The 23,000-nt window shown below is 44.9% G+C and overlaps 1 protein-coding gene across 4 annotated transcripts in view; it reads left to right on the forward strand.

The window, feature by feature from the left end:
- Positions 1–1,602: 1,602 nt before the first annotated feature.
- LAMP3 (lysosomal associated membrane protein 3) overlaps positions 1,603–23,000 on the forward strand; it is a 34,466-nt gene continuing 13,068 nt past the window's right edge. For 2 of the 4 annotated variants that reach the window (XM_082840156.1, XM_082840155.1), the window contains exons 1-5: positions 1,603–1,718; positions 5,450–5,580; positions 8,780–9,510; positions 10,391–10,519; positions 20,184–20,241. In XM_082840156.1, the coding sequence (XP_082696282.1) occupies positions 5,511–5,580; positions 8,780–9,510; positions 10,391–10,519; positions 20,184–20,241 (988 nt within the window). In that variant the 5' untranslated portion in view covers positions 1,603–1,718; positions 5,450–5,510. The remainder of the gene's footprint in view (positions 1,719–5,449; positions 5,581–8,779; positions 9,511–10,390; positions 10,520–20,183; positions 20,242–23,000) is intronic. The other 2 variants (XM_082840158.1, XM_082840157.1) reach the window with 1 other exon arrangement.

The raw sequence follows: 23,000 nt of genomic DNA on the forward strand, positions 1-23,000 counted from the left end.
GTCAGGCACGTAATAGGGAGTCCTTATATGGAAACCATTATTACTGCTATTATTATTATTATTGCTATTCTCCAACTACCCAGATCCTCTATGACCTTCAGTCTCTCCAAGGTTCAACGCCTACAAAGTCATCTCTGACTATTCCTTTCCTCATCTAGTGTGTTTCTAAGTAGCAAACAATTGATCAGTCGCTCTCTAGCTATTTATATCAATAAATGTTTCTCAACTAGGCAGTAAGCAACTTGAAAGCATATATTATATTCTAGTCCAGAGCACCTCTTCAGCTGTAGTACAACATAGTGCTTAAAATCCTAGACTTTCAAGCCGACTGGATTCATAGCCCAGCTTCTTCATTTATTATCTAAGTGATTCTGGGCAAGTCACTTGACCTCTCTATGCTCAGTTTCCCCATCTGTGAAATGGGACAACAATAATACTATAGTGCCCACATAGAGTGGCTCTGGGGCTTAAATGGAATAAGAAGAGTGTCTGGCACAGAGTATCTGCTTAATTATTGTTTATTGAATAAATTGACTCAAAGTCCAGAATTCTAGATAGCAAGTAGCTGAAATTAGGTCAACTGACACAAATTAATCTTCACCTTCCACCATAAAAATTCAATTTGGAAACACACCCCTTGCTTTGGTAAGTTTGCTTGATTACAGCAACGTAGTAAGATAAAATAGTTGCCAAAGTTGTTTTTCAGGAAATGGTTTGAGACTAACCTGAAAGCCCTAAACCTAGTAATCAGGAGGGTATCCTGATAAACTGCCTATATGTGTGTTCCTCACGGGGACTCACAGCTCTGGGAGAGAGACCACCATTGTTTTGTCTAATTAATAGAGGAAGGAGATAAGACATGAAAAGGTTGCCTTTTGAAGATATTCAATATTATTTGTGTTCCAGGAAAACCACCTGGGAGTAGTCATTGTTATCCCTGTTATACAACAGAAGAAACCGAGGCTCAGAGAGGTTACCCAAGGTCATACAGCCGGTGAGTTGGCAGGGCCAGATTCAAACCCAGATCTCCCTGATTCCTGAGGTCACACTGACCCCTCCCCACAAGGTGAAGTTCCCAGGTGAGGCTGCCTTGAGCAGAGAACAGGGCTGCCTCAGACTTCTTGTGAAAACACACAGAGACAGACAGCACTCTACCCATGGAGTTTTGACTCATGCTCACCCTCAAGACTGAGGGACTGGTTTTCTCCTGGCTGAGAAGGGTCTCTGGGTTTACAGAAATGTACTCAAGATCTTAGAGAAAAATGGAGACCCAACTTATGAGAGAAGGAAGCAGACACTGCCACAGATCCACCACCTTTTGTGCAAAATGATCTCAGATGCCCTTCACCTTGGCTGGGGGACATGCCCCATCCCCCATCCCGTCGCTCACAAACACTAAAGGCAGCTATGAAAGTGCCTGCCTTCACACAAGAGCCACTTGTGGTTTCCCTCCCCTCTCAGCACACCACTTGGGAGGGCCTTTCAGTTCTCATAACGCAAGTGACTTTGTTTTCTCTGCCACAAGTTATAAGGGGCAGAAGGAGGTGTCTACTTTGTTGCCAGAGCCTGCCCTGGAATTAGCCTTGCACCATTCGGAAGACCCAGCCTTGCTGAGCGCTGAGCCCAGCAGTCCCTTGGCGAGGCAGCGATACTCCCTGGCTCCCCAGTCATGTCCTGGCAGCTGTCTGCAGTGGTGGTGCTCTTCGTGTCCCTGGCCGGTGAGTGACACACATGACTTTCCATGGTGACCCTGCCACATCCGGTCCTGTTAAATGTAAATGCATTCTAGTGCCAGTGACCAAGGTGGGGCAGGACAGATTGGAGATAGCTGTAGTGGCTTCAGCTACTGTGGGTATTTGACTTGGGAATGCCTCTTTATTACCTTACGTGTGGAGCACACCTTCATTTTCTTTTCCAGAGGCTTTCACAGTTTGGACTTGTTTTCCATGAGTCAGGCAGCGTAGGTGTCCACCCTGGAAGACAGTGACGCTGCCCCTCGTTCCCAAATGGTCTGTAGGCACCTGATTAGGGAGAGTTTGTACAAATCTCTTCGATTTAAGAGATGGAGAACTGAGCCAGGGCTTAGAAATGGGGCTCTTGCCAAGAGCCTGGGGAAATCACGTCATGCCTTGCTTTTTCTGCTTTTCTTAAATGGAGCGCTATGTGTATGTTATGTAACAGCGAGTTGTGAAGATGAACGAGATGTGGTCTGACAAACTGCCGTCTCAGAAAGATGTAAGCCAGGGCATCAAAGATTTCTTGTTTCATTACCAGTATCGGTCAGATCAAAGAGACTGTCTGGGAAGCTGAGATTTTAATGATTCTTTTATGTCTGTGCCCCCTGCTTTCACCAAGAACATTTTCTCCCTAGGACGTTGAGTCCTCTTATGTGCTTTATCAAGTTTGCTGGTTGATTCACAATTCCTTCCACTACCACTGACTTGAACATGTGAGGGAACTAGCTCTGTCCACATGGCCTCACTAACACACTCAAATGGGAGACACAGCTGCACTTGAGTGTAACACAAATTGTCATGAAAGTTGGGTGAAAGGTCAGGCCAGCGACCCTAATCCAGGCTGTTTTTCTTTGTGCCACACTTTCAGAATTAGAGTTTCACATTCTTTTGGAGGCAAAATGAAAAGTAATCATTATATTTAGCAGAGCAAGCCAATAAAAATGCAGAAGATCTCAATGTAGCAGTAACCCTCAGTGACCTGTCTGTGGGCGCCAATTCAATGGCTGGCAGACGACTTGTGGATTCAGGAGGGCAATGAACGTGTGATAAATGCACAGGCAGGTGGAAAGGAAATGCCCACGTTGCCCTTTCGTCTCTGAGCTGTGCATTCTTAGAGGTGAACATGGGCGCTCAGCTAACAGATGGCAGCCCTGAGATTTGCACCCAGGAAGTTCACCTTCGGGATCCATGCTCTGCACTTCTGCACTATACTTCTGCATGCATATGTTCAAGAAATACTTGTTGAATTGCATGTGAGCAAAAACCATTCGACATTTTGCTTGGAGAGACATAGCTTTTAGGTAAGCTAACTATGTAATCTTTATCCAGTCACTTTGCTTCCCTCATCTCAAATTCGAACCCCATAAAATGAGGAGATTTAAGTTTGTATCAGTTAAGTTTAGGTTCAGCTGCACATAAGAGACAAGCGCCAAATAGTGAATTAAACAAGATAAGTGTTTGTTTCTGTCTCAAGTGAAAACAAGTCCAGAGGAATTCAGACCAGGTCTGTGTGGGGTCTCATTCTTGTGGACCCACCATCCAATGTGTGACTTCCACCTGCAAGGTCTCCTCATGGTTCTAGATGTCTGCTGGAGCTCCAGCCATCACATACACATTGAAGCCTGATTAAAGGAGGAAACAGGAAGGCAATAGAGAGGCCCCCTAGGTGACTGAGCTCCCTTCAAGCAACCTTCCCAGAGGCCCACATAACCCTACCACTTGTATTGCTTTGACTTGAACTCAGTCACATTCCTACCCATCTGGAAAGGAGGCTTAGAGATGGAGGGCTTTATTCCATGCAGCAAGTGCTCAGCTTAAACTCATGGCTCAGTTGCTAAGGAAAAAGGAGAGACTGGATTTTGGCGTAGTCAGCCAGCAGTCTCTGACACTGGGCTAGAGCCCCTTCTGCTCAAGGGTTTTCTTTGAGCCTCAAGTCCCACAGAAAACTGACAGAGGCAGGATTTACATCTCTCTGCTAAAAGGCCTAAGATTAAACTGTGAGACTGTGAGCAGAATATTGTCAAGCGCCCACCCCTGCTGCCCCACACATCCAGAAACCGTCTTCCTGCCGCATCCAGCTAGGGCTACATCTGCTGCCCGGGGAGGTGCCAGAGAAAGTGCTCAGGAGTTAAGCTCGACTCCCTGCCCCTGGACATGGCCACAGCACTCCATCTACTCCCCAGCTGTGCTCCTTAGAGCTCTGCAAAAGGTAGCCTCTGAGACCTGCCAGGTCTGCTCCCTGCTGGCCCTCCTCCTGACCCCTCCTCACACCCTCCCAAGCTCCCATGATGCTGACTCTGCTGTTCTGCAGAGACATTCCAGGCTCTGAAGCCCCATGCCTTTACACATACTCTTTCTCCTGCCTGTGGGATGCCATCTACTTTCCTGTCTGCCTGAAGAATTTCTCCTTGTGATGGATTCCCCACCTCACCCCACAGGACTCAGGGCCTGCTTCAGTAATAACACCTGGGCTCCCCTGGTGGCGCAGTGGTTGAGAATCCACCTGCCAATGCAGGGGTTCCGGGTTCAAGCCCTGGTCTGGGAAGATCCCACATGCCGCGGAGCAAGTAAGCCCGTGCGCCACAACTACTGAGCCTGCAAACCACAACTACTGAGCCCACGTGCCACAACTACTGAAGCCCGTGCCTAGAGCCCGTGCTCCTCAACAAGAGAAACCACCGCAATGAGAAGCCCATGCACCGCAACAAAGAGTGGCCCCCGCTCGCCGCAACTAGAGAAAACCTGCACACAGTAACAAAGACCCAATGCAGCCAAAAATAAATAAACAAATAAATTCATTAAAATAATAATAATAACACTTGTCACACTGAGGAGTATAGACCACTTCTGTGTCTGCCTCACAAGGCTTTGCCCCCCTGAGAACAAAGACCTAACCCCAGTGCCTGGCCTGGAGCTTGGCTCAGAGGAGGCGCCTCTGTATCTGCTGAATTGGGTGTGGCGGGGAAACCAAACTAAGGCTCTCTGGGAAGGCCCGACTGCCTGGGAAATACCTAAAGAAGCAGTCCTTGTGTGGTCACTGGCTTTCCCAGGGCCTGGCCAATGGGTTATCTCTCACTCCTCCTGCGAGTTGTAGGGAAACCAAAACCTTCTCACGCCCCTTCCTGCAGTTCACCATCTAGAGGAATACAAACAAGGGGTTAAGGCTCTGGGGTACTCATTTGCTGAGTCTCTTGAATCCTGGAGAGGAGACGCTGAGGTTCTGGGAGTGGGAGCTTCGCAAATCAGTGTGTGGACTTCAGGCTGTGTTCTTCTGAGTAGAAGGAGAACTGAGAGAGTCTGAGCTGTGCCCTGCCCTTGCTTCTGCCCACTGCCCACTTTGTGGTTTTCAGACAGACCAGTGAACTTGACTAAACCTCTAGGCCAAAGATCCCCTTGAAAAACTATGACCCAATTTTGACCAAGATTGGTCATATATGTGTGGTCATAAACATAGATTTTGTAAAACAGAGTATTTTTCAGAGCATTATTTCCATTGAGTACCTAACAAACATATGAACTTTCTGAGATGTATTTCAATGCACAGCATAGCTACCTCTGTCAAATTTCCATCTAACTGCCTGCCCATCTTTTATACCCCACACTCCTACAGGGAGATGAGGAGAGGAGGGGAGGGACCAGAGTGGAGAAAGAGAAGCATATTAGAACAATATTTCCCAGACTTGTTTAACTGTAACACACTCTGTTACTTTCAGTCACTTTTGTTCCTGCCACCTACCAGCCCAGGCTCCTGTCTGCCTCAAGGTCACATACTATATGGAGACACCATCACCTCCAGGCACCTCACAAAGACTTCCTATATACCAAGCACACTTGACAGTGTACCGTGAGTCTTCTTGTCCTGTTTGGGGTGCTGTGCGTTCATGAATGGCCAATGTGCTTTTTTCCCTTACTTGAGTTCATTCATCACTGCTGAGAGAGGAGTTCTAATTGCATTATGAGGAAGGCTCCCCCTTTGAAAGGGTGTGCTACTCAGTTGAGGAAATTCTACTCAGTTGAGAAGATTTGCTTTAGTTAATAAGCATAAGCTGTACACAGTGGGATTTTATCAATGACCTAATCTTCCAGGAGAGCAAAAGTCAGGTGGTTCCCAGTCTCCCAGAGTTCTCTGCAGCAATCTTTGCTTTTTACTACAAGATATTCCTAGATACCACATCTGGGAGTGAATTCTATTTCTTCATAGTAATACTATGACCCTAACTGGGTTCCCGTTGGGTTTTTGACCCAGGGAACAGCAACTCAGGTTCAGCCCAAATGAATTATGCAAATAAATCTTCAACAACTGTCAACCTTCATAACAATCTTGAAAGGAAAAATCTTGCTCCAAGCTCTACAGTATGGGCATAAAGTCTCCACGTATGATTTTACAAAGATTGGTGAAGTAAATCTATAGCCCATAAAATCTGCAACTCTCAAATATCATACATTTCAATTGTCCAAGTAAACATTTTAGATACAAGAAAAGACTCTTTAGTAATAGTCTCAAGTAACTTAATGTCATTAATAATGTCTTCTTTAAAGGTTATCAAAGGCATTTTGAACTGATACTTTTGTCTTTCCCATTTTGCAAACCAGCTGTGCAGAAATAATTTATAAGTGCTACTACGGGGCTTAAAGTTAGCCTTTTCTTCTGGAAAATAATCACTGTTTTAGCATGTGGGCCTTTGAAAGACTCTCTGAGGACCACCATTATGAGGGTTTAGTGAACTGGGGTCACTGGAGGGGCACCCTACTCTTCTCTCCTCTGCTTTTGTCTCTTCTCTTACCATTCTTCCCAGTGACACGCACCACCTCCACCCATGCCCAGATCCAAGGGGCTTGAGTCTCAGCTTCCAAATTTACTAGTTGTGTGATTATGGTCAAGTTAATAGAATTTTCTAAACCTGAGTTTCCTCATCTGAAAGACAGATAAAGATTAGTACCCGTCAGGGGGTTTTTGAGAAGAGCTGGTGAAATAAGACCCTCGACCTGAGGCCTGCCATGTAGTAAGTGTTCAGTAACTTGGAATTTTTATTGCTATGGGGAAAGTACCCACCTAGAAATGTATTGGATGAAAGGGAGAGATAGTAAAGGTGTTTATGGATGACTTTAATTAGATGTGAAATTCAGGACTTTATAAACACCAGCATAGAGTGATCTTCTTTCCCTTTTCCCCGTGTTTTTCCAAGTCACTGCTAAGCACCGGGCAGTAACAGCTCCAGTGAGTGAAAATACAATGCGTAAACATAGTGAAACCATAGCATTGAAGAGACGGTGCCGCCTCTCAGTGTACCTGATCGTAAGCTCCCAAGGGACATCACCTGCAGTTGTCTAATTTCTGGCTTGCTCTGTGCTTGGAAGGAGACAAGGATAGAACTATTCTGGTTGAAAAAGATTCAGAGGCCTTCGGCCCTGAAGGGATGACCCAGGAGAGAACCTATGACGATAATACACACTCTAGGTATGCTTAATAGTCCAGGAAGGCTTTCACTCAAACCACCTTGTTTGAGCCTGTTAATAACCCTAGGAGGTCTACAATGCTGTAACCACCATTTACACATTCAGTTATTTATTCATTCATTCCGTATCCACTGAATACCTTCTATGCACAGGCACTGGTGGTGAAAAAAATTACCCACAGTTCCCACCTTGAGGTTGCTTTTCATCTAGTGGGAGAGAGGCACAATTAATAAATAAACATATAATCAGGGCTGATATTCTGCTGGTACACACTGTCTGGACAGGCTTATTGTTAAATATTTGAATACCATCCCCTTATATAACTACAAGCTGTGATTAATGCAGTGAAGGCAATGAATATAATACTGTGATGGAGAATTGTGGGGATGGGGAGCTGTTTCATGTGGGAAGGATGGGGAAGACTCTTTGAGGAGCTGACATTTAAGCCAAACCATGAAGGATGGCACACCAGATATATCAGAGCACTTACGGATTAATTTAATTCCTTAGTTGGAAAAGCCTGCGCTACTCTAAAGGTTAAGTAAGGGAATGACAGAAACTGGGGTACATTTTGAAAACTGATGGCGGGGCTTCCCTGCTGGCTCAGTGGTTAAGAATCCACTTGCCAGTTCAGGGGACACGGGTTCGAGCCCTGGTCCAGGAAGATCCCACATGCCACAGAGCAACTAAGCCTATGCGCCACAACTACTGAGCCTGCGCTCTAGAGCCCGTGAGCCACAAGTACTGAGCCCATGCACCACAACTGCTGAAGCCCAAGCGCCTAGAGCCCGTGCTCCACAACAACAGAAACCACCACAATGAGAAGCCCACGCACCGCAAGGAAGAGTAGCCCCCGCTTGCCGCAACTACAGAAAGCCCGCACACAGCAACGAAGACCCAATGCAGCCATAAATAAATAAATTTATTAAAAGAAAAGAAAAGAAAAGAAAACTGATGGTGAAATAAAAAATGGAAGGGAACTGAATCTCTTGTCATTGGAGGTAATTATGCATAGATTGGCGGAACACATGGCAAATATCCAACAGTACAATTCACACATCAGATTAGGGTTTGTACTAGGTAATCTTTAAGGTCCCTTTCAAACCTGGGATTATATGATTCTCTGAAAACTATACAAGTCTGTGTAAATCTTTATTACTGTTATTCATGCTGCCCCAGCTCTATCAGGTCATCACAGCAGCACCCTACCCAGGAGCACACTCTATCCAGGAACTGTCTGGATTCACATTTGAAGATGGAAAATGAAGAGGCCTTGGCACTTAGATATCTAGCTGAGCATGCTCGCTGGGGTGATAGTACCACACCCCACACAGAGAAATGGAAAGAATATCTCCAGTATGCTCACAACCCTGTAAAAACATGGGTGCAACCAAAACGTTAAAATTGTGGCCTTGTGGTAGAATTTTGAGTGACCTTCACTTCACTGTTATTTCCTTGTAAATTTCCCCCAAATCTGAAAAACACATGTTAATTTTTAATGAAGAAACCTTAAAGTGGAGTGGGGGAGGGCTTCACTCATGTGAGCCATTGGTTGGTGTATTAACATTTTGTTTCCTAATTTGCAGTGATTTTGCATTATGGAGGTCATGTGAGAGCAAAAGCGTTTCCAGAAATCACAGGCTATTCTCCACCTGCAACAGTACAGACCACAGCAAAACCTTGTCTCCTGCAGCCAACGAACCGTGTGCCTCAGAAAACTTTAGCAGCAAGGTCAACAGATGGGCATGTCACCTCTCAGATAGCTGTCACAGCATCCACCTCTGAGACCCTAACCACACACACAACCATAAAAAGTCCAGCAACAGCTTCCCTGGTAACTGCAGACAGCACCCCCTCCACCAGCCCGACAGCCCACACCCTAGTCACAACCCTGGCCACACCCAACAAGTCACACACGGCTGCTCCAGTCACTGAGGCTACAATCAGCCCCAGCACAGGTCCCAGTCCACCACCATCCACCGTCACCCCGCCAGCCCACAGAACTGGAGCCAGGCCGTCGACCGTCAGCCACACAACTGGGAAAACCACCCAACTCAGTAACCACACCACCCTTCCAGCAACATTGTCCACCATACCACACAACAGCACAACCAGTCAGAAGCCTACTCAACCCACCCACACCCCAGAGCCCACCAACACAACCCACAGAGCCTCGCCTGCCACCATAGCTCCCAGGCCCACCCTCACACCCCAGCCATCGTCAGCCAAGACTGGAATTTATCAAGTTCTGAACGGAAGCAAGCTCTGTATCAAAGCAGAGATGGGGATAGAGCTGACAGTTCAAGACACAGAGTCGGTAAGTCCGGCACAGGACTATAGCACTGCTTCAAAAAGTTTGAGTGGGGAGTGCCTTGCTGAAAATGAACGTTCCCCTGCGTCCTGTATCTTGGAATGAAATAGGTATCTGCGGGCTCCTCTTTCTCCAAGGTGCTCTGTTACGAGGTGGATCTGTTTTAGAACACATACAAAAATAGACACTGATAGCGACTGTATGAATGAAGAAAGGCACACACCAAAATTTTAAATATGCACACCCTCCACTTTTAGCCACCATGGGCAGAGTGTTGGATGTGGCCAGCATTGACCCCAGCCTGGCCCTGCTCCTCTGGATGACTTTCAAGCCTCAGCAACTTTCCTGTGAAATGAGAGGTTTGCATTAGACGGTCTTTGTGGTTCCAACCAGCTGTGACATTAATATGAAAAATCCAGGTTAATGAGAAGATTGGAGAGGGTGGGAGTGGGGCTTAGATTATTTGATTGACTGAAAGAATCACTATAAAAATTCTTCCTTTTTTTGCACAGTTTTTATGATTTCAAGTAAAACTTCCACATTTGGTTTTTATTTGAAAGAGAAGTACATTAGATAGCAAAACCTTTCCTGTAGCGCCCAACATGTTTGATTGAACAAAAATTAAATTCTACACGGTTTTTCAAGAATATACCTGCCATGAATTATCTATCAAGGAACTCCTCTCTGTGAGAGCACTCCTTCTTTAAAAAAAGTCTTTTAAACATAACAGTTTGGAAATGAGAGGTGTCTTCCAGGGACTTTGAAATTCTCCAGTGAACACCCACTAGCCTGGAGTTTCAGGCTCAATTACCAGCCTGTGCTTCTGGTCTCCCAGCTAGAGTTTTCTTTGGCATTCCATTGAGCCAATCTGTTTTATTTGGTTTAGGTTTTTTCACCTCAGAAATACTTCAACATCGACCCCAATGCAACCCAATCCTCTGGGAACTGTGGCTTCCGAAAATCCAACCTTCTCTTGAATTTCCAGGGCGGATTTGTGAATCTGACATTTACCAAGGTGAGGCTGAACTCCTTACACTAACCTGCTCTAGCATCGCTTTCCCTGTCCCTCACCCTGGGGCCCGGTGGTGCAATCCCACACTTTAAGTTCCAGGGGAAACAGACCTCAGAGCCTTTCGAGATTTCTCTGATAAGAATGAGGGTCATGGAGACGGAGAGGAGGCAAGTGTCGACATCTTCCATTTGCTTTCTTCCCTCTTCAGCCTCCTCTGTGCGGCCCAAGAAGGGTTTTGATGCCTCTTGAGAGAGATGTGGCCTTGGGGAACCTGGCCGAAGTGCCATTTGCAAACCACCCCAAGGAGGAAGCTGTACCTATGAACAGACCCACAGAAATACCCAGTGGGCAAAAAGAGACAGGATTACTCTGAGACCAGAGTCAAATGTCACAATAGGTTCTTTCCAACCACAGAAGGCAAAATTCAGGGACTAACCAGGGGCTGCGTTTTCCAGGCCGTATCCTGGAGTGGGGTAGACAACTGAGTAGAGTGGAAAAGCATGGTCATGAGATCCGAGTCTTGGCTAAAAATTGGACTCTGTTCTCCTTTTGACATCAGGCAGGCAACTTAATCTGTTTGAGGTTTGTTTATTTGTTTGTTTATCATTTGAAAAATGGGGAAAAGAATGAAAGATCACTCCTGTAAAGAGCTTTGTTCAATACATGGAAAGTGGATGCTCAATAGCCACTGTAGCTGTGATTACAGTGACTGAAAAGGACAAATGTCTTGGGAACACAGTGATGGTCAACCCCCTCTCAAAGGAGGCTTGCCCCTCCTTGGTCCAAAGTGTCTTTCAAATAAGCCAAGAGGACCCTTGCAGCTGGGACTCGGTGTGGGCCTTCTTCTTACCTGTCTAACGTGACCCCTGAAGTTAGAGGGTCTTGGTTAGCAGATCTTGGAGAGCAATGAGCACAGACTTTGGGATCAGACAAATCGAGATTGACTCACAGCCATAATACTTACTAGCTGCGTGACCTTGGACTAGTTGGGGCATGTTTCCTCATCTACAAAAAGGAACTAGTTATAGCTACTTAGTGGGACCCTTGGGAGAATTAGAAATGGTATATGTAAACCAACTAGCACAGTGCGTGATACATGCAACGGTCTTTATTGCATGGAGTTATTATTATTGTTAATGTTATTGACTTGGTCTCATAAGATTTTTTTTTTTTTAACTGCAGTGTAATTGCTTTACAATGTTGTGTTAGTTTCTGCTGTACAGTGAAGTGAATCAGCTATATGTATACCTATATCCCCTCCCTCTTGGACCTCCCTCCCACCCCACACCCCCATCCCATCCCATCTAGGTCGTCACAGAACACTGAACTGAGCTTCCTGGTCTCGTAGCCTTTGTCCTTCTCATGATACTTTTCTCCTTAAGGTAGAAATGCCCCTGAGAAGTTGGTGGTTTCCTTTCAGTACCAAATGGAAACAAGCATAGTCCTTCACCAGAAGAACATTCAGGGCAGAATAAACGCTCTGTTCCGACACAACTGAAGTTAATCTAAAAAGGTGTCAGGGATTTTTTGAAAGTCACTTTGGCAAAATGGCAGAGGATAGGCATAAGCATTTATGCTTTAGTCTAGGGCTTGATCCCACCCAACCCACTGCCCCTGTGAATAATTGCCTACAGAAAGGCGTCAGGAACCTCCAGCGTCTGTGTGGGGCACACAGTGGCCACTGCTGCCGGGCCGCAGGCAGAACGAGTGTCTTGGCACCTTTCGATGTCTTTCTTTGCTCCTTTCCTCTGTCTCCTGGAACGATGCCTTCAGGCTGGGCTCTGTTTGACCAAGCTCCACCCAAGTGCCGAATCCCAGCCGTTCTGGAAATCCTCTGTGCCTCCAGAGGGTGGACAGGAAATGAGTGTCCAGTAGAGCTGGAAGGACCAGCAGGGCTCCCTGCCCCCGACACCTTCGGGAAGGAGCAAGGTGAGCCGCTCTCAGTCCACGGCCCCAGGTGTTGCAACAGCTGCTTTGCCTGAGTCTCACCAACGAAACTCACCTTATTCATTCCACTGCCAGCACCAAAACCCAGAGGAGGCACCCTTAGCTACGCCCCAAGAGAAAGCAAAAAGGCTCATAGAAAGTAAAAGTTCCCCCCAGCCTTAGCCCTTCTGGGGAATTTATGCATTTTAAAAGAGAAGTTGTTTAAGCCAGAGCAGTGGCCACAAATCCAAAGATTACAGGGGCTAAGCATAGAACTTAATGAGTGAAGTAGTGAAAAAGTAAAAATGTCTTTTTCCTTGAAATGGGCAGCTCTTATTTTTTATTTTGACACCTTTGAGGAAGACTTTATTTCCCCATTAAATCTGCATAAGAAAAATGTTAGAGTAAGTGTGAGGTGACAAGCGGCAGCCCCAGTAGTGACGGGACAAGAGGGAGGGGTTGGGAGTACCCGTCTCCCTACCAGCCACTCCTCAGCTCCAGCTGGCGGGGTTGGTGGTGGGGCTGGCATCTAGCCCTGGGGACTGTCACTGTCCTTTATGGTAGGTGTTCATTCTGTACGGTGGGGTGTTCTGCATGGCCACTGCCCTACTGTGCCCGTTAAATATTTACACATCACCTCTATCAGGTAGTAATAAGAGACCAGTGTTTGTCAACCCTTATCGTTCAAGAGAAGGTAGAAATCCCAATCTTTTCCTGAAAGCACATGACTTTTTAGTGTTGGCAACACATTTTTTAGACATTTGAACACTCCATTGGTCAAACAAAATGAAACACAGCTGTAGGCCCGCTTTGGCCTGTGGATCCCGGCACTGTGCCTTCTGCCCTAATGGGGGAACTATGTGAAAGGCATTTAGGCAGGAAAGATGTCTAGAACCTTCCACAAGAGAAGTGGGCTCAACAATTCAGTCAACCACTTTTCACATGTTGCTACCTTCCACACCAGTGCTTCTCAACAGCAACAGTATTAACACTTGGGTTTAAACAGATAAGTCTTTGCGGCAGGGCCTGTCCTGAGCCTTGTGGGATGTTGAGCAGCATCCCTGGCTCCTGCCTACTAGATGCCAGTAGCAACACCCAACCTCAGCTGTGACAACCCAAAATGTCTCCAGACGTTGCTACATGTCCCCTGGGGGGCAAAATCACCCTTGGTTGAGAACCAGTGCTCTAGAGAAAAAAGAGAGCCTTAGAAAATAGGAATGCATGTTAGTTATAACATAATAGATGTTATGAAGAGAACCAAGTTGTAAAATGATAACTGGATGCTGATTAGCAAGACTGATTTGTCAGCCAATTTACCAATAAGAATTTACTGAGCACCTACTTTGTCGCCAACACTGAGCTAGACATAACAGGAGAAATAAAAGAAATACAGGCTATAGTTTTAGGTTTCAAATCATGTACAATAATTTGTCATTTTTAATATTGAAATACTGCCAATGGCAGAAACGTAAAGAAAAACTTGCCTCCTAAACTGTCACTTGATGTTGTTGTCAGTCAAGACTTCACTTATCCATATTATTACTGTGTGACCATGGACAAGTCACTAGCTCTCTCTCTGAGCCTTAGTTTCCTCCACTATAAGATGGGACCAACCAGGACCTATTTTGTTGGGCCACTGTGAGGGTGAACTGGGCTGGTGTATGTGAAAGTGCTGAGCACGCGTCTGGAGAGGGGGGTTTCCTGTCTCGTTTCTCTCAGTTTCATTTTTTTAAGAACCAAAATCGTTTCCATGTCAATGTCTCATTTGATTGAGGTGACAGTGCTGAAAGCTGTTCAGACCCTTCAGAGGCAAGATAAATGTATCTCCTTTCCCCCTGCTCCCCACAACTTCCTTGTTTTAAAGGATATTTTGTTTTAAAACCATCTTTCAGTAACTGTGTAGAGTTTATGTTTCTGTTCTCAACACTATCCCTTTCTCATCCACCTGGTTGGAAGGGCAGTGCAAGCCTCCAGCGCCGGCTCTGGGACCTGGGAGAAGTCAGTCACCAGGAGAGAGGAGCACCAGGGCAAGGCAGTGAGTTGGAGTCGATGAGGTCTGGAAGTCGAATGGTGCCCACCCACCTGGTGTTTCTCCAGAGCCTTTCAGGGGCATTCGGAGCCCTCTTAACGTATAGACTCCTGAGGACTGTTATCAGTGTTCAAATGTTAACACACTCAGAGTGCGCTGTTTAGAACTTGCCAAGTGTGCGGCACCATTTCCTGCCCTGTTTTCCCTTGTGGGGTTCCCTCTGCCTGGAATGAACCTCCCACCCCTCATTCATCCTTTGAGATGAATTATCAATTCATCTTCACTCTGTGAAGTCTCCCCACCCCAATCCCCACGTCCATCCCAGGTAAAACTGGGACTTTCTTCTCTTGGTTTCCTGACCCTCCATATATTCCCCGACCTCCATAAATGCACTTACCACACATTTTGCCATCTTGAAGGCAAGTCTTGACTTATTCACGTTCCTCTCTCTAGTGCCCAGCCCTGACTTTATACATAGTATACCTTTAGCAAATGAATCCATAAAGGAGTGAATCTAAATTTCACAGAGAACTCTGGGGCAAGTTGCCAAAAAGTAGACCAGCAGCTCTAAGGAAATAGCCTCTTTGGCCTCTTTTTGTGACATTCAGAGCTGAGGTTTCTTTTCTTTCTTTCTTTCTTTCTTTTTTAACTTTTTATTTTATATTGGAGTATAGTTGATTAACAATGTTGTGTTAGTTTCAGGTGTACAGCAAAGAGATTCAGTTATACATATACATGTGTCTATTCTTTTTCAAATTCTTTTCCCATCTAGGTTGTTACATAACATTGAGCAGAATTCTCCATGCTGTACAGTAGGTCCTTGTTTGTGATCCTTTTTTTTTTGCGGTATGCGGGCCTCTCACTGTTGTGGCCTCTCCCATTGCGGAGCACAGGCTCCGGACGCGCAGGCTCAGCGGCCATGGCTCACGGGCCCAGCCGCTCCGCGGCATGTGGGATCTTCCTGGACCGGGGCACGAACTCGTGTCCCCTGCATTGGCAGGCGGACTCTCAACCACTGCGCCACCTGGGAAGCCCTGTGATCCATTTTTAATATAGTAGTGAGTGTATGTTAATCCCAATCTCCCTAACTATCCTTCCCACCCCCCAACACACTTAGAGTTCATTCTCTAAGTCTGTGAGTCTGTTTCCAGAGCAGAGGTTTCTTGATGAAGTCGACAACATTGAACAAAAAAAGGCCTGATTGCTGTCCACATCCTGAACATCTGTGACTATGAAACTCCCACGATACATTTTGCAGAAGTTGAGGAGAGGACCCTGGGCCTCACCGTCTTTGGCAAGCTGCATTTCTGGGCAGGCTTGACTGGCTGGCTTGCTCTGGACCCTGTCCTTTGCTAAGGAGAGTGTTTAAGTTCCTTGAATTAAGACCTTTTGATGAGATATTGCAGAGTTCTCTTTAGACACTGGCGGTGAGGAGCCACGTTGTCAGCAGCCATGGGTTCAGTAGTGAGATGGTACTTCTGCAAATGGTCCCTTCACATGGACATGCTATAAGTGCTAAAGTACCATATTCAGCTCTTAGGAGTCCTTGGCCCCCTTTTGTCACTCTCCAACCTCAACCCCAAATGAGAAAAACATCTGGCAGAGAATAACCCCGTGGGTGTCAAAGGAGAACGCGCTATAAATTACAGAATATAAATTGCAGAATGTGTGGCATGTAATTTCCCTTGGGCTTTAGGTTAAATCTGACACCTGCTTGAAGTTCTCAACCTCCCCACCACTGCCTTCCTCTGTATCCACCCCATTCCTGTCCCTGAGAGCTAAAGTTTCAGCCTGGTTCTTTAATCCATAGGGCTAGCTAAGCTTAGCTCACTGGCTTGCTCTCTCTTTCTTTCTGTTTGTGGTGGATCTGAGCTCTAGGATATAGATTAAAAATTATCATTTGAGAGCTTCCCTGGTGGCGCAGTGGTTGAGAGTCTGCCTGCCGATGCAGGGGACACGGGTTCGTGCCCCGGTCCGGGAGGATCCCACATGCCGCGGAGCGGCTGGGCCCGTGAGCCGTGGCCTCTGGGCCTGCGTGTCCGGAGCCTGTGCTCCGCAACAGGAGAGGCCACAGCAGTGAGAGGCCCGCGTACCGCAAAAAAAAAAAAAAAAAAAAATTATCATTTGATCTCAGTGAGAGCGGTTTACTGGGAAGGGGAAATCTTTTTATTACTGTTATTAACAACACTAGTTAAAATTTGAGCAAAGACTTTGTGATACGTTTTTTACATGATTCCTTCATTTAATACTCACATCAACCTAAGAGGTAAGTCCTGTTACTATTGTCCCCATTCTGCTACTGAATAAGAAAAAAAATTAAATTTTTTCAATGATCACCAAGATACAACAACTTAACCTAGGTTACATGGGAACAGAGACATATTTTTAAAATAGTGTTTAAAAATTCTTAGCAACACTTTATTCTCCCAAAGACAAGGTTAACCACTCTCTTTATAACATTTCATAACCAACTAATTTGCTCAGCAACTTTGTTCTTTATGGATGGTGTAGCCCAGGGGTCAACAAGCTATGCCCCCCCAACCCCCGACCAAATCCAGCCGCCACCAAAAAAATGTACAGTCTATAAGCTAAGAATGGCTTTTACATTTTTTAATGGTTGGAAAAAAAATATTCTGTGACACAGGAACTCATATAAATTCAAATTTCAGTGCCCATAAATGAAGTTCTTTGGGAATTATTTGGGACAATTCTTTGGGACACTTATTTGCATATGTGTCATCTGTGGCTGCTTTTGTGCTAGAATGGTGGAGTTGAGTGGTTGCTAGGGAGATCCACAAAGCCTAAAATATTTACCATATGGCTCTTTACAGCAAAAAACTTGCCAACCCCTCATATAGAATAAACTTCAGCTCTGTTACCATTCAAATGGGGCCAAATTCTGAATTTCTGAGTCTAAAAAAAGATGCTTTGCTCTAGTTTAAATAAAAGACAACTTTATTTTCTTTAACACAACTCCACAGAAAAAGTGGGTACCATGGTCTAAATAAGACTCATTTGATATCAGCAGCATACATTATGTAAAACTTGGAATCTCAAGGAAACTAAACATTCCACTGACCTCTTGTTTACAAAAGTTCACCTAACAAATGCTCTTCCTTTACCATGAAGATAGACAGCAGTTCAGTCCCAGTCAACGTCTGGCTAATTTTCACTCAGTCAAAACAGAAGGAAACCTGGATACAGGCTCCGGACTCAGTCCTGTTACATTATGACATAAACTTGCAGTGAGTATGATCACTGCCATCTGCTTTGGAAGGCCTCACCTTGGGCATTAGCCCTATAATTATAGCACCAGTTCTGGTAGAGCAGGAACAGCCCTTCCTGTCAGGGCATACAGCTGGGAGGGCCCATGCTTGCTTTAATGCTTTACCTCCCCTCTTGGAATTCTTAATAATTTTTGATCTTGCATTTTTATTTTGAACTAGGTCCACAAATTATGTAGCTGGTCTTGCCTCCTATAGATGATTATATATAGGCAAATATATTCCAGGGAATGTGAAAGAAAGTTCTTGCACGACAAATTTTTTCTCTATAACCACACATCCCATGAAGGAAAGTGTAGAGCAAGACCCCATAGACAAGATCTTGCTTTGCCTCACCTACAAACAATGTGAATCAGCGGTAGAGGCCTACCTCGTCTGAGCTCTTTGTTCTCAGCTGTAAAATGGGTTGAGAACATTTATTCTGCCTCAAGGGGGTTGTGAGGATCAAAGAAGGCAGAAAAATGCACTTAGTAAACTGTAAAACGATTAAAGAAATACAAAGTACCCATTCCTTACAGCGAGGATAGCTCTAGGAGATGCCACAGGAGAGGGAAGACTTCAGGAGGTATCCCATGGAGCTCAGCACTGGCCCCATCACAGTTCTCCTGCTGCTCTTTAATCAATCTCTTGTTGCAGCCCAAGCAATTTCCAAAAACAAAGCCCTCATATCACTGCCCTGCTTAAAACCCTTCAATGGATTCTGTCTGCCCTTAGGATGGGGCAGGGATTTTATAAAAGTGACTGTGGGCCCTGACATACAGGTCTCTCTTATGCTAAAAGGGATCCCAAGTAAAGAATATCCTGGGAATTCCCTGGCAGTCCAGTGGTTAGGACTCTGCACTTTCACTTCTAAGGGCCTGGGTTACTGGTCGGGGAACTAAGATCCCACAAGCCACAAGGCGTGGCAAAAAAAGAATAACCTGAATAAACTGTATGTAAAAGCAACCCAAGGGCCTGGGTCACAGTTGTTTTTCTCTAAAACAAATGGATGGTCCAAGCACATCATCCAACTTGCCTTTGAGACCCAAGACTGAGCACCTTGAATGAAGCATCTGGGTCTTATTCTTCCCCCAGGACCTAGAGCAATGCCTGGTCTGGAGTGGATATAAGAGAAGTTAAAGGCTAACCAGGTGGCTTGGGGTCATATCTTCACCTGCCAACTATTAGGACTGTGACCTTGGGCAAGTCACTGAGCCTCCATTTCTTCTCCTAGTGCTTGTGGGGATTAAATAAGGTGAGGCACAGAGGTGCCTGCCACACAAGGTAGGAAGTGCCTGGCACGAGGTGAGAAGCCAGTGTGTGGAGCTGCTTCAAGGAACTGTAGGATCTAGAGTTCAGTGCATCGATAGCAGTCACCTCACTGGAACAGTTTGTATTTCTGGAACCCTTATTGTGTAAGCAATCATCATTTCATCTGCAAACAATATATAAATAGACTAGAATGTGGTCAAGATTATTATTGCTAAGTTCCTTTAATGACTACTAAAAGTAATTCAATTTCAGATTCTGATTTTGGTTGCTCTACTAGCGTTTTTGGCAACTCACTTGCAGACAGTTTTCTAGTGAATGTTTAAAAGCAATAACACTGTAAATCACCTACTTTAAAAAATAAAAACTCCTTTTCCAGCTTAACTTTCATATCTCAATTCAATTCGTTTTAATGTTCCATACCCTGATTCTCTCAGGAAGTTATAGGGCTGTTTTGTAGGGTTTTTAGTGTTTTATTTTTTTTTTCAAAAGTACAGTCTCTGGATAAAATGTGGAGCACTGCTTTATAATTCTGAACACAACAACCTGGGGTCTTCTTCTAGGCAACAGCCAGTAATCTCAGGGTTAACCTTTTCTTTCCAGAATCCTTCATGGCCCCATGTAACCATTTTGGAGACATGAACCCATTAATCTATTTAAAGTAATTGATACCCTATCCAGGAAAATCCACACACAATTTTGCATACACCGTTTTTCCCAGGGGGGGTTATGAACCCCATCAAATCCACCCATGGTAGCCTTAAGGATGAGCGGTCTCAGCTTGAATCCTTACCCTAAAATATTAATTACTAATAAGGGCTTAATGTATGCCCCCCCAACCCATCCACCTTCCAGATGTATTTGCATTATAACAGGGGGAAACTTGGCCCAGCTGAAGGGACTCAAATAGTACCAGTGGAATTTGAATTTCAGGCTCTAGCAACAAGTATGCAATAGAGAAATTTTCAGCCAGGGGCAAGCCATTACTTATTATCTATTTATTGTATGATGTATTTACTTCTTTGGAAAATTTCAAACACAGTTGTGGCTCTATACCTACTAACCCAAACCCCTATATCAATGATTTAATAGCTGGAATCCTGCCTAAACAGTCTGTAAACTAGGATCATAAACATAAAAACAGAGATTACCCAAAAATTGACACACTGCTGTTTTACAGGATGAAAACTCGTATTATATCAGTGAGGTGGAAGCCTATTTGACCGTCTCAAATCCCGGTAAGTAGTTGGAGAAGCCTGTTCTACCAGCGATGATGCTATGTTTCTGGTTAGCCCAGTTTTCACCTGGCTAATATGTGATGCTGCCTTTGAGAAGCAGACTGAGAGAGCAGCCAGCAATGTAACTTTGAGGGAACTTATTATTGATACATCTCTGTGTGCTTCAGTCTGCTTGTCTGCTCATGCAGCAAGTTGGCTACATTGTGTCAAATCAGCAACAATAGAGTTGAGTGACTTTTGGACAGATTTGCCGTTAATGGTGAGGTTTATTTTACACTCTGGGAATCATGCATTCATTCTACGAAAGTGTAGCTAGTGCCTGCTAGGTTCCAAGCCCTATAGTATGTACTCGGTATCCCTAATTATCTAAACATATAGTCCCTGCCCTCATGGAGCTTACATTATAGAAGTGGGGAGAGGACCGTAAACAGATGCATTAAATTATAATATACAGTTAAATAGTGCTAAGTTCTATGAGCAAAAAAAGCAGGATGAGGTTGGAGAGGACTGGAAGGTGTAGTAGGGAAGCCCTCTGAGGAGAAAGCCCTCTCTGAAGAGGTGAGATTTGAGCAGGGAGCTGTCCCCATTTGGGGACATCTGGGTCTGGGGAAGCTCTTTCCAGGCGGCAGGAACTGCAAGTGCCCAGGCTCTAAGGAGTGAGCTTGCTGGGGCACTCAAGGACCAGCAGGAACCAGTGTGTCCAAGAGAGCAAGCAAAGCAGCCAATGGGGTCTGAGGGGCAGCCAGGCCAGAGCACAGAGAGCCTGTGGGTAAGACAGGGTGAGGACTTTGGATTTTATTCTAAAGTGTGAAAAGATGCCATTGGAGGGCTTGGCATAGGGAAATGATATATCAAATTTATATTTATAAAGGTTCACTTTGGTTGCTATAGGAAAAATTACCCAAAGTAGAGCAAGTTGAAAGAACTCCTACAACGTTCACTTCTAGGAAAGTAATGCTCCCAGTCAAGTTGAGGGAGTTTCTCAGAGGCCTCAGATGTTTCTCCCGAAAGCCTAGACTTCGATAACACTGTTAGTGAGCACCTCCTCTGTGCCAGGTCGTGTACTAAGAGTTTTCATGTCTCTTTTCTCCTCTTCAAAATTCTTTGGACTGGCTTAAACTTATTCTTTTATTATTTAAGGAACTTATAGTAAAGAAACTTGCCGAGAAATGAAAATGTGAAGATATATCTATTTTAAATATTAGCAATATTACATTGGTATTGCTCAAAAAGTTGTTGTCAATGATTATTGGTTAAATGTAAGGAAGATGTCACAGCTGACCTTTTCATATACATTATCTCAAACGAGTCTCCTCATATCGACTGGGGAATAAATATTGTGCATGCTAACATAAAGCAGCTAATGTTATCACTGGATAATGACCAAATTTTAGCTACTAATAGGGTAGTAACGTCTCAAGGGGCAGGAGAAGGGAAAGTCAGACCAGAAGCTAATTGAGAGGCTGAGGGAGGGGAAAAAACAACTCTAGGTCCGCATGCTCAAGGCTCAGGAGTGGCAGCAGGAACTGTCATACTCATAGTAATGATAATTTTCACGTCAATGGTGGCAGTGGTGGTGGTGTGAGTACAGTAGTTAGTTGTAGTTCAGAGGTAGTGACCATGGTGACATTAGCACGAGCAGTGGTAGTAGACTACCCCAGGATATAACACAAGATACAGCAGTGTACATGGATAATTCAGTACATCATGTAGGACGTTTGAATGTATAAATGCAGGAGTCTGCAGTGAATACAACAGTAACAGGCAGGAGACACAACAGCACAGTAGTTAAGGTAACAAGCTCTAGAATCAGACGGCTTGAGTCCAAATACCACTTACTAGATGTATGTTCTTAGACGAATGTTTTCAACTCCGTCTTCTCATCTGTAAAATGGTGACAGTAGTACCTATCTCAAAAAATTTTTGTGGGAATTAAACAGGAAAATGCACGTCAAGTACTTGCACAGCACCTGAAACACAGTGAACTGACCCTCTGTGTGAGATGTTATGTCAGATGCAAGTGAACACACCCGCAGCAGCAGGAGAGGAGGGAACTTTCGGACTCCCTCACGAACAGCCCGTGGATGAATTCACTGAGGTCCATAGTCTGGTCCTCAGCCCCGGAAGCCATCAGCGGCTGTTTCTTCAAGGAACCTGATGTTAAACCAAGGTCATAAAACTGATGTATAAAATCAGAATGCCAGTTTGTTCATTCATCATGCTACTGTTTCTTATTATAACTGCAAGGGGACCAAGACAGTTGGGTACTCTGCCAATGAACTTTCTCCCATTAGGGAAACCAAACTATATTCAGAAGGGTGCCTGGTAGAGGTGGAATTAGAGCAAATGGAGTTATTAAATTTTTTAAACATCTTTATTGGAGTATAATTGCTTTACAATGGTGTAAATATTTTAAATGTTTAACCCCATGGGCCTTGAAGCACTCATCTCCTTGAAACGCGTGTGCCTCTCATGAGACAGGGCCAGTCCTTGAGCAGGTCCTTCTCTCCCAGCAGCACTCAGATGGATGCAGATGGGCCTCTCCCTTCTCTATGCTTCCATGAATGATGCGACAACCCCTCCCAATGATGGGCTTGGTCCTTCCTTTTGCTATATGAATGCGTTCAGTGTGGTGACATGCAAATACTCTGCTTGGTAACTTTGCATGTCTCTGCTCTGATGCATTATGAGAGCGTGTGATTTTTGTCTCAGAGAACAATCTTACTTCTTTTATTTCTGAAGTTTTCGTGGACACTTTT

The sequence above is a fragment of the Leucopleurus acutus genome, assembly GCF_964270905.1.
Source record: "Leucopleurus acutus genome assembly, chromosome: 5".
Taxonomy (NCBI): Eukaryota; Metazoa; Chordata; class Mammalia; order Artiodactyla; family Delphinidae; genus Leucopleurus; species Leucopleurus acutus.